The sequence below is a fragment of the Helicoverpa armigera genome, chromosome 12, assembly GCF_030705265.1.
Source record: "Helicoverpa armigera isolate CAAS_96S chromosome 12, ASM3070526v1, whole genome shotgun sequence".
Lineage (NCBI taxonomy): Eukaryota > Metazoa > Arthropoda > Insecta > Lepidoptera > Noctuidae > Helicoverpa > Helicoverpa armigera.
The window spans coordinates 27,272-39,473 of NC_087131.1; the positions used below are offsets into that span (position 1 = coordinate 27,272).

Sequence of the window (12,202 nt, forward strand, 5' to 3'; positions counted from 1 at the left end):
AGAAAACGTAGCAAGCTGGCTCAGTGAAAACAACCTCACAGCTAACATATCTAAAACTAAAATTATCCAGTTTAGGAACTACAATAGCAAAACTCAAAATTTAGAAATAAATTATCGCGGCCAAAAAGTTGAGGAAATCGATGAAACGAAGTTTTTAGGGATTTTCCTTGATAAGCATTGTAATTGGAAAGTGGAGGTAAATAATGTTTGCAAGCGTATCAACAGGTTCGAGTATGCTCTTAGAAAGATACGTAAACTCGCATCTGAGAAAACTGCACTATTAGCATACCATGGATACGTAGGCTCAATTTTGAGGTATGGAATTTTACTATGGGGTAATTCGGTAGATATTAATAGAGCATTTATATCCCAAAAAAAGTGTATTCGGGCAATAAGTGGTATTAGTCCAATGGAGTCCTGTAGACCATTCTTTAAAAAAATTAAAGTGCTCACGATAACATGCCTCTACATTTATGAAGTTGGGGTATTCGTTAAAAAACATGGAAGGTTATTCGAGAAAGTTAGCGAAACCAGAAAGTATTTGTCCGACTACTTTGTTTAAAAGGAACTGTCATTGTATGGCTATCCAAATATTTAACAAGCTACCTAAAACTGTAAGGGAACTCCCACTGTATAAATTTAAGAATGTGCTCAAGAAATGGCTTTTAGAGAAATGTTTCTATTCTATGGCCGAGTATTTGGCTCTTAAGGAAAAAACTGTTTAGGTATTATTAATTTTAAGATTTTAAATTGTTATTTGTTTTTAATTTTGTTCTAGCTGATAAATACGTTTTTTATTTATATTTGTATGCCGATGCTACGGCGAAACATACAGAACTTATAACAAATGTTACATCTATGTACCCCGTGTTTCATACAAATAAAGATTCTTATTCTTATATTCATAAAATACTATGTATTTATTTATTTAATTTACTTATTTTGGAAAATACTGATGAAATGTTGGCAACCCTATGTGCAACACTTTATTCAACTGACAAATGTCAGGAATGTGAACGTCAGACGTCAAAGACAGCAAAATGTCATTAACACGTTGCATTACAGTTGTGTCGGTTCCGGTTTGTTTGTCGATATTGAGACGAACATTCGTGACAAGCAGTGTTAGTTACGCGCAGACCTGTGCCAGTAGCGGTATCAGTGCGACAGCTCCGTCACCCAAGACCAGCACAATGTACATCGCGGAGGAACGAGGCTCGCCTTACGCGCCCGATTACCGGGTGTTCTTCAGTAAGTACAACCAGCTTCATTCTGCCAGCGGGTGCTGGCCTGCCCGCCGAGTAATACCGCATGTTCACTACTGCCGCCGTCCATCTGAACCCTTTCCCGAGACAGTTCCAAGTTATCGGACTTTGCTCTCTGTCAATATATATATCGCCATGAGAGACGTATGCGATAGTAATCGTGAAAGTCACACAGTATGCCAGACGTAGACATAACCTATGACCTTGAACTTATTGAAAGGCCGCAGTTGTAAGCTCAGTGTAGATTCTCTTCAAATGGAAACTGTAAGACAAGACACTGACAAGTAGCGGCATAACTAAAGCTCAATGCTTAGATGGTGATTGTAAGCATACAGTTATGGTTCAAGGATATACTCAATATAGAATGCAGAACCTTTCACTTCACATTTACATTTATTGGTCCACAACTTCTATTATCATGGCATAAAATTAAATTATCTGATAAGGTTACGATATGCAACACCGTATCTAATATTCAAGATTCTGATTATAATCACTACATGTTATTTATTCAAGTTTATGTAATTATACACATAGGATATACTTAGCTAAAATATGTTATGACTGACAGCTGAAATTTAATAAAAATACATCAAACTGTACAAATCTGTTCCATTTCTGGTGCAGGATATTTGTTGTTGTTGAGAGTTGAGAGACTTTTATTCAATAAAATATTTTTTTTTTGTATTCACACTATTATTAATTTATATTCATTGAAATTTTTAACACTATTTTCTTAATTTTTTAATGCTTGACTCCTGAAATTGTTGATAATAATATCTACTTCAGTTTTTCGAAGTGATCGCAAACTTTTTTTGATGTGTGTATGTAGATTTGTAGTCTACGCTGTTATGCAACAATTTTGGAATTATGGATGTATATAGCGACTTTTAAAGCTGACTGTACAAAGGAAATGAAATAAAAGAATAGCTATATATGGGAATGCGTAAGGGATTAGTTAGAGGAACAAGTACATTAGGGTTGTGGGCGTGCCGCCCACAGACTGCGGTAGATTTGCCACTGCTTTTTTATGAGGGTAGGCTACTGTTTATCGAAGTACTTGTTCAGGACGCATGTAACGCTATGCAAGTTATTGCTAAAGCTGAGAGTGAGATGTATTCGTTATCTTATGAACACAAAGATTAATTGAAGCCATTGAACATTCTGACAGATGCGATAGTGGAGTGGGACGTATCGCGAGGTTACGCGGGTCGTAGTTTCAGCACGAGCATGTGATAGTTGTCGCGGCTGGCGTGACGTCACGACTCACGGCCCGCGCCAGCGCTCTGCTGCGCGGCTCATAGCTCAGAAGCGGCATTCTAATCACTCATAACGCGCATATACGCATATAGCGTTGCCAGGTCGCCAAACCTAATAGACGGACAGACCAGCCAGTTTGGCCGGACATTTGGTTAAAAAAGCCGGACACCCTATATTATTGAGGATTTTGTCTTAGTATTAATAGGTACGACATTTATTTTTATGTAAAATCAAGTCTTTTTGATTATTATCATAAATCTTGTAAACTAGTGACATAATAAATAAAATCGAATGCCAAATCAGTCTTAGATAGGTAGTTTATTATTAATCAGTCAAATAGTCATCAGTCAAAATTAAATTCTAAAGGCGGGTCTACACTAGACGAACCGAGCACGAGCGAAGCACAAGCGGAGCCATTCTCGGCTTCGTCGCTCGCGGCGTCAAGTGTGGACGTACAACGAAGCTACAACGATCACTGTTACCAAATCCCAAGTGTTCGTCAAAAACCGACAATAGGCGGAACGCCGCCGAGCACGAACGAAATACTCGCAGCGCGCTCATTAGAGGCTTGTAAGTTGGTCCACACTAAACGAATTGTGTTCGGCTCGTGCTCCGCTCGTGCTCGGCTCTTAGCGTAGACGCAGCTTAAAAAGCCTAACAAAAGCCGGACAAGACAGACACCGTTTATTTTAGCCGGACATGCAATCAAAAAGCCTAACTATGTCCGGCTATATCCGGTCGCCTGGCAACGCTATACGCATAACCATAAGAATATTATGACGATCGCATTCTGTACATTACTCTGTTGCTCTTCACAACAACTTTAAGACTACCTTTCAGGTATACTTACATAGGTACATAATTACATTTAGTAAATTGGTTAAATACCTAAATTCCTTTAATCTGCATGTGGTTCCGTACGTGTTCTTCACAGAAACCAAAGGTTAAATAATATTTTGACAAATATTCAGGGAGAAACACAAAATGGTCGAGTCAAAATTTAGTAAACTAGGTTCTGCCAGCGGTATTCACCCGCATCCCGTGAGGGCCTCTGCACGAACTCGATTAAAAAGTTCCATTCCTAAAAAAACCCCGAGTAAAAAGTAACCTTCCTCGGTAAATGGGCTATCTAATACTGAAAGAATTTTTAAAATCGGACCAGTAGTTCCCGAGATTAGCGTGTTCAGGCAAGCGTATAAATAATATTGTGCTCGTGATGTATAATGTGTCAATTATAAATAAGATGCACGCAATGTGGTTGCAGAGGACGAGAGCGGGCCCATCTCGCCGCTGCACGACATCCCTCTGTGGGCCGACAAGAGCAAGCGGCTCGTGAACATGGTGGTGGAGGTGCCGCGCTGGACCAACGCCAAGATGGAGATCAGCCTCGGCGAGCCGCTCAACCCCATCAAGCAGGACGTGAAGAAGGGCGCGCTGCGCTTCGTCAGCAACGTGTTCCCGCACCGCGGCTACATCTGGAACTACGGCGCGCTGCCGCAGACGTGGGAGAACCCGCACCACGTGGACCCCGGCACGCAGGCGCGCGGCGACAACGACCCCATCGACGTCATCGAGATCGGCGAGCGCGTGGCGGCGCGCGGCGACGTGTACCCCGTGCGCATCCTCGGCACGCTCGCGCTCATCGACGAGGGCGAGACCGACTGGAAGCTCATCGCCATCGACGCGCGGGACCCCAGCGCCGCCAAGCTGCACGACGTGGCCGACGTGGAGACGCACTTCCCCGGCCTGCTGCGCGCCACCGTCGAGTGGTTCCGCCTCTACAAGGTGCCCGACGGCAAGCCCGTCAACCGCTTCGCCTTCGACGGCGAGGCCAAGAACGCCGAGTTCGCGTACAAGGTGGTGGACGAGGTGCACGAGTTCTGGCGCTCGCTGGTGGCGGGCGACGTGGCGGACGCGACGGACATCAGCAAGTGAGTGTGGCACGGCGGGCGGAGGCCTGGCGAGGCGCGGAGCACTACAGCGGTTGTGTTGCAGGACGAACGTGAGCGTGGAGGGCAGCGCGGGCCGCGTGGAGCGCGCGGAGGCGGCCGCGGTGCTGGCGAAGGCGCCGCCGCGTGGACTGCCGCAGCCCATTCCGCAGGCAGGTCGGTATCATGCATCCACACCATTTCTCATCCTACATTTTTGCATTATTTTGTGGGTTTACAAACCAAAATTGATAACAAACAACCTTATCTAATTATAATACATCCACCAGTCTAATATCTATCTGACTGTGATTGAGACTTTCAAATCTCTTCACTTGGAATTATTACTGTACTAAGTCGCAAGGTTCAAACAAAATCCGCCGTCCGCCATACCGCCGAAAATGGCGACAGCTTCAAGCTGTAGACTGCACAGTGAACTACTACGGACGCACACAAGCAGTTGCAACTTTGCAACTAATGAGTGCGGTCGACAGCTTCAAGCGGTCGACGTTATCCTTTCGGGACCGACGCCGGAAAAATTATTACATTTATTGTAAGCTAGAAGTCGTGGTGGCCTAGTGGGCAAAGAACCAACCTCTCGAGTATGAGGGCGCGGGTTCGATTCCAGGTCAGGCAAGTACCAATGCAACTTTTCTAAGTTTGTATGTACTTTCTAAGTATATCTTAGACTCCAATGACTGTGTTTCGGATGGCACGTTAAACTGTAGGGCCCGGCTGTCATTGAACATCCTTGGCAGTTGTTACTGGTAGTCAGAAGCCAATAAGTCTGACACCAGTCTATCTAGGTCTAACCAGTCTAACCAGTCTAAAGGGGTATTAGGTTGCCCGGGTATTGCCGGGATTGAGGAGGTCAGGCTGAGTCGCTTCTCGTATAGCACTGGTACTCAGCTACATCCGGTTAGACTGGAAGCCGACCCCAACATAGTTGGGAAAAGGCGCGGAGGATGATGAGGATGATTTATTGTATACTAGCTTTCGCCCGCGGTTTCACCCGCGTCCCGTAGCCGGATAGTGACAAAAACTATCCTAAAACCTCCCGGGTCAAAGTTACTTCCCCTCTAATTTTCAGCTAAATCGGTCAAGCCGTTTTCATGTCGTGACAACGGAAACCGGGTTTCACTTTTATATTGATGATAGATGTATTTCGAGAACTTCTGACGATAACGGCCACCGTAGGCGTGGGTGTGTAGGCGGTGAGTGTCCCAGGGGACAACAGTCGTGTCAGCGCGATGTTCCAAGCGCTCCTCAGGGAGAGTCGGCAAACCTCAGTGGAAACGGACGAAGTGTTTTGGTAATTTAGGTTAATAGGCAGGTACTCAGTGAGCATGTAGTACCTGGCAAATGTCAGGTTTGTGGTGACGTTTCATGTGTTGCAGTGGACAAGTGGCACTTCCTGTCGAGTCTGTGAGGCGCGGGGCGGGGAGGGACGGGCGGGTGAGGGCGCGGGGCGGGGCGAGGCCGGGGCGGGGTGGGGCGGGCGCGGGCCGCTCGCCGCGCCGCTGTCGCTTGCGGTGCTCGCTGCGCCGCTGTCGCTTGCGGCGCTCGCCGCGACGGTGTCATGCAGGTTGCGCTATCCATAAGTATTTAATTATCTATTCTAAGTGTAATGTACCTCTATCTATAGTGCTCGATTAAATGTTATATTCATTAGATTGTTCATTATTTATGCTAATCCGTGTTAAATGAAATGTTTAGTTAAGGATAAGTTTGATATAGGTACCTACATAATTTATTCTATGTATATGTATGTATGTATGCAGTGTAGATAGGTACCTTCTAGTTCAAATCATAGATTTTAGGTTTCTATGTTTTAAGAATATCTTGGACACCAAATTATAAATCATCTCTAGTAGGAAGATAGATTTGATTGATTTGATGATTTTATAAAGTCTAAATATGAAATAGTTTTTTTTTGGAAATCATCCACCAGCTTTAGTATTGAGCTGGCGTGGTGATCAACCGTTAACGCACAATCCCTTCTCTGCATGGGGGTAGGCCTGTGCACAGCAGCAGTCGAAGTTTTTATTTCAAATAGGCCTTTGCAGGCTCTTATGTAACGTCACACTAGTTTCACGATTCCAAAAAGTTGCTCTGATAAAGAAGAGCCGGCAAGAAACTCCATTGCAGTGGGACGATAAAAAGGCTGTTGATGAAATTGAAATTTATATATTTGCCAGAATATAGGCACAATATGATGGTCGATACAATAAAAAATATGGTCTCACTATATTCGACTTATAATTTAGTCATGCAAATATTATCTTAAGTTCTATAATCTAATAGCTAAAAAAGTACCTACAATCATTTTGCATTATAACTATTTCTCCTCCAGGTACTCTTTGACTGTATAAAAACATTTATCAATAAGCCAATTTCTGAGGGACCTCTTAAATTTACTCATTGGTAGGTCTTTAATGCGAGACGGTAGCTTATTGTAAATTCGAATGCACATTGGGTAACAATTTCTACGGTACTATTCGGTTCTCATAAATGGTAAATTTAATTTCTTTGAGAATCTACAGTTAAATGTGCAATCATCATCAAGTTTCTTAAACATATCTTCATACAATTTTGTAAATTTGCAAACTTCCTCTATATAAATGCATGCAAGTGTTAGAATTTTTTGCTGTTTGAAAAGCGGTTTACATGATGTCTTATTATCCACATTACAAATAGCTCGAATACACCGTTTTTAACAGACTTCCCAAAAAGGAGGAGGTTCTCAATTCGTCGAGATCTTTTTTATTATTATTTATTTTTTATGTATGTTCACCGATTACTCGGAGACGCCTGGACCGATTTGCAAATTTTTTTTTTATTTGATAGGGTTTACCTCCCAGGGGCCCGATTCTCCTAAGTTAATAATGTCAAAATCGAATAGGAATCGAATCGCAATATGATCGCAATAGCAGTTTTAACCATATCGGGCATTCTGCTACTAATAAAAGACCAATCGTATTCGATTGACATTTGATTGGTGTGCGATTGGTCTGCTATTTTGGTGATTTTGGTCTATACGGTAGTTTGCTGTACAATCATTTTGCAATCGTAAATCATTTGCCGACAAAATGATTCATTATTGAACATTGACATATATTCTAGCGATAGACAAGAACATCCATACAAATAATTTACCCGCATATGTCGTCTGTTGACATCTCGTTGACGTATTGTGACATGTAGTCATCCTCATTGATGTTAATTGCAGAAGTGTCACTCGTATTTTGCCTACATGTTTCATTACTCAAAAAGTTTATATCTAAGTGAATTCAAAATCATGTAATATATCAAAAAGTTTATTTATATCTAATTGAATGCAAACTCATGTAATATATTAAAACCAGGAACTTATTTTTAGGGTTTTTAATATTAATTACGATGTTTTTTTTTCTTAAGATTATCACAAATTTTCGCGAATTTAATTATTTTTTCTTGAAAGTAAGAACATACCATGACAAAGTGAAGTCTGTTTTCATTGATATTTTACCTACTGCCAGTTTTATGGCACATCTGTTTCTGCACGATTTTCTTAATCCATAATTTAAGATGGCGGGCGTTAACAAATTAATGCATATTTGTAAAATTAAATTATAAATGAAAAGTATGATATACAAGCGTTGTAATAGCATGAACAGCGTGTAATTTTACTAACTTGACTCTCGAATAGTTTATATGTGTAAGTTTATACCTTGATATGTATTTTCTATTTTATAATTGTCGTTTCATAGACATCCATCTGACGCAGGTGTCAAAATCGCTCTGATTTGCCATTTTAGGCACTGCATAGTCTGCAGTGCAGTTCAGTGTGGTAAGCTTTTTGTTCGGAACGTTCTATCTAGTACGTAGTACCTACATATATATCGATATTATTGAATGACTGAAAAGAATAAAAACGTTTATTTCAAAGAAAAAATAGCGGAATGCCACATACGCTTCAATCGTAATCGAGTCGGGATTGGATCTCAGTTGAGTCGAGTCGAAAGTGAATCGTATGCCGCTTAAGTAAAATTAGGAGAATCGGGCCCCAGGTGGTCCCATAGTCACCAGGTCAGGATCTGATGATGGAAACCCTGAGCAATCGAGGGCAACTTTCGAAAATTGTAGTCATACGTAGGGTAAAAACTTGACACTAATTCGTATGTCTGATAACACTATGCAATGGTGAAGGTTTGGAGCTGACCTGATGATGAAGACCAGAGAAGGTCGAGGGAACTTGAACAATGAATGTGTAAACTACCTCGTGTTTGGGCTTATATTGTTCGTATTAATGAGAACTTACACTGCGGATATGACATGCGGATAGTGACAACTATGCTTGTCACTGAAAAGCTAAAAATAAAAAACTTTTTACAAAAAAATAAAACCGACTCCCAAAAACACAAAGCATATGCAAATCTGTCGATTTTCCCGCACACTTTCCACATGACTGCTCCACGAACATCGTTCATCGAGAACTATTCCTAGAAAGGTGGTTTTGTCCGTTTTATTTAATGATTTGTTATTTAGTTTTGAGTTAAGGCGCGTTTTAGTTTTAAATAATTATTTTCCATCCACTTGGCTATTTCATTTATTGTACAGTTGATTTCATCCTCATAATTTTTCTCTAATTTAGGTATAGTTACCGATACATCGTCAGCAAAAAGTGTGCAGGAATAGTTGGTTACGTCTGGGAGGTCATTTATATAAATAAATAAATTATAATGATGATTTAAGAACACTTGGGTAATGGAAAACCTGACTGTCGTGAACAGTCAAATGATTGTTTTAAATACTTTCAATAGGATGTATGTATGTATGTACTTCATAATGCATATTACATGCATGTGGAATGACAAGATACGCGTGAGAAATTCATATACCTAACCCTTGACAGTTGGTTAAAAAATTCAATCCAAACAAGGCATTAGGTAGCGAGTGAAAGTGTCGACCGTCGCCGCCGTGTCTGCGTGCGGCGATCGATCGCCGGCGCCGCGCCGCCGCAGTGCCGCGAGCCGCTCGCTGCTGCACCAACACCCACTGCCGCCGAAGCTCTCTTACCCATGAGCATTGCTCACCGAACAGGGCCCCAACTATCCACGAGCCTCGCGATTCACATACCTACTTACATATTTTTCTTTTGGAGTTCCGAACACCCAAAGGGTAAAACTCTATTAGGTACTACCTATTCGCTGTCCGTCTGTCACCAGGAGGTATCTCAAGATTAATTGAAATTTTCACAGATGATATATTCCTGTTGCCGCTATTACCTACAATAAATAGGTACCTACCTACTAAGAACTAAATTAAAATCTACAATATAATACAAATTAGAGGTCTCCTATACAACAAACGTGGTATTTCCATGGAATGGATAATGGTTGAGTGTGAGACCGATCTTGCAATTGGCCGGTTTTCGCGTTTTTGCCTCCAAACCTAATTAGCTTACGTAAGTGAAAGGGTATAGTAAAAATCAATATACTCTACATACTCGTAGGTTTTCGTAATTATTGGAAACTAATCAGTTTCGTGCGAGCCTTTAGTTAGAAAGTATGAGATATGTACAACAGCCTGCTGAACATGGAACACACTCCTTTATCTTCCTAGACAAATGACGAAGGCCGCGGCCTAGGGGCGGCAGATTTCAGAAGATAAAAGTTTAAAAAAAATGTCCCCTTGTATTTGTAAGGTTTGTACATAGGGCGGCGGAAATAAAGTAGCCTACACTAATGAAAAATATAAATCCGGCACTGCTGGCTACTGTGGCTACTTTGTGAGTGCATCAACCTTACAGTAAAGATAAATATCCTAACCCAACTTATATATCTTTTCGCGAAAACAAGGTAATCTAGAACTAGGTACTCTCGAAAATTGTAGGCGCCAACAGTGTCAAATCTTGATATACCTAATAGGTGTGTACCAAAAGGTAGTAGGTACTACAAAGTATAAAAAATTTGGAGCTGATCAGAGAGGCGAGACTCGAGGGAAGTCTTCAATGGTTTTTTTTTAAATACCTACTGCCGATCACTTCACCTACACGAAGACGAGTTATGAATGCCATCAAGGTACAGTTAAGGAAATTCCTCAACAGTTTCGGAGCAGTAGGTACCCAGTGGCTGAGCTTGTTGATATGAGAACTTTTGATTCGTCGCAGTCATGTGTACGGCGGGTGCCAAGGAGATGGGGTCGCTAATTATAGGCCGCAGGATTAAGCTGAGAGTCACTTAGGAGAGGGCTATGCCAAGGGCGCTATTTTACTAGCTTTAATTAAGCGACATCAGATTCACATCCGACTGAGATCCAATCACGACTCAATTACGATTGAAGCGTATGTGGCATTCAGGGGCCCGATTCTCCTAAGTTAATAATGTCAAAATCGAATCGCAATATGATCGCAATAGCAGTTTTACCATATCGGGCATTCTGCTACTAATAAAAGACCAATCGTATTCGATTGACATTTGATTGGTATGCGATTGGTCTGCTATTTTGGTGATTTTGGTCTATACGGTAGTTTGCTGTACAATCATTTTGCAATCGTAAATCATTTGCCGACAAAATGATTCATTATTGAATGACTGAAAAGAATAAAAACGTTTATTTCAAAGAAAAAATAGCGGAATGCCACATACGCTTCAATCGTAATCGAGTCGGGATTGGATCTCAGTTGAGTCGAGTCGAAAGTGAATCGTATGCCGCTTAAGTAAAATTAGGAGAATCGGGCCCCAGCTATTTTTTTCTTTTATATAAACGTTTTTATCCGTTTCTATGATTCAATAATGAATCATATTGTCTGCATTTACGATTGCGATATGATTGTAGAGCAATCTACCGTATAGACCAAATGGCAGCAGACCAATCCACAAACCAATCGAATGTCATTAGAATACGATTGGTCTTATATTAGTAGCAGGATGCCCGCTTAGTTTAAAACTGCTATTGCGATTCAATTTCTATTGAATTTTGACATTATTAACTTAGCAAAATCGGGCTCGCCCAGGTACAAGAATATCTTTGCATCGCTTTCTCATCACTTCTGACATTGGCAAAATTATCGACGCAGGTCGCCTTAAAAACAATAGAATATGTAGGTAGGCACTTACTTTGACCTATCTTTAAAGCGATGCCAAGGTTTCCGTAGTATTATGAAGTACTTAGGTACCTAGGTACCTATTTTTTCTTCGCAATCGTCTGATAAAATTATGAACATATGGGATGGTCGGTAATAATGTGAATGATCGCGCACCACACAAACCGCATTTTTGCCGCATGCTTGTGAAAAGCAGAAAAACCTACTTGGAAAAATTGCTCATAACAGCATATACCTACAAACAGCGAATGATCCATTGGGATGTTGTGCCACAGCGGAGTAACTAAATGTTTGAACTAGTTGTAGGTAGTTATGTAGCGGGTGGTAAGAAGCTGCGAGTAGGGCCAGCGTTCTGAAGGCTGTGTGGGAGAGGCCGGAGGCGGCGCGGGCGGGGGCCGGATGCCGCGGCCCGCGCGCGCAAACACTACGCGCGCGCCAGACGCGACACGCGCATTCGCACAACAATTCAATATTACAATATACAAATAGATCATTATAAAGAATTTAATACAGTGCACGACGATTTACTCTGTAATAAGTCCTTGATTCGTACCTGTGGAACCGCATAATGAAAAGTCAATAAATCAAATCAATAGTTATTTGTTATACAAGAGTGCAAAGCTGCCTTTTAACCGCGGACTCAATTTTGATGAAATTGAGCGCGA

The 12,202-nt window shown here is 41.5% G+C and overlaps 1 protein-coding gene across 1 annotated transcript; it reads left to right on the top strand.

Moving 5' to 3' along the window:
- The first annotated feature begins 1,020 nt into the window (after positions 1–1,020).
- Positions 1,021–6,121, top strand: LOC110383207 (uncharacterized). The gene is made up of 4 exons (XM_021343952.3): positions 1,021–1,248; positions 3,787–4,453; positions 4,518–4,627; positions 5,848–6,121. Exons 1-4 carry the CDS (start codon positions 1,041–1,043, stop codon positions 5,877–5,879), a joined length of 1,017 nt encoding a protein of 338 aa, XP_021199627.1. The 5' UTR covers positions 1,021–1,040; the 3' UTR covers positions 5,880–6,121.
- The last annotated feature ends 6,081 nt before the right edge of the window (positions 6,122–12,202 follow it).

Coding starts and splice junctions, on each gene's coding strand:
- LOC110383207 (XM_021343952.3), top strand. CDS start 1,041: ATGTCATTAACACGTTGCATTACAGTTGTGTCGGTTCCGGTTTGTTTG. Junction 4,454..4,517: donor GACGCGACGGACATCAGCAA/GTGAGTGTGGCA, acceptor GTTGTGTTGCAG/GACGAACGTGAGCGTGGAGG. Junction 4,628..5,847: donor GCAGCCCATTCCGCAGGCAG/GTCGGTATCATG, acceptor CATGTGTTGCAG/TGGACAAGTGGCACTTCCTG.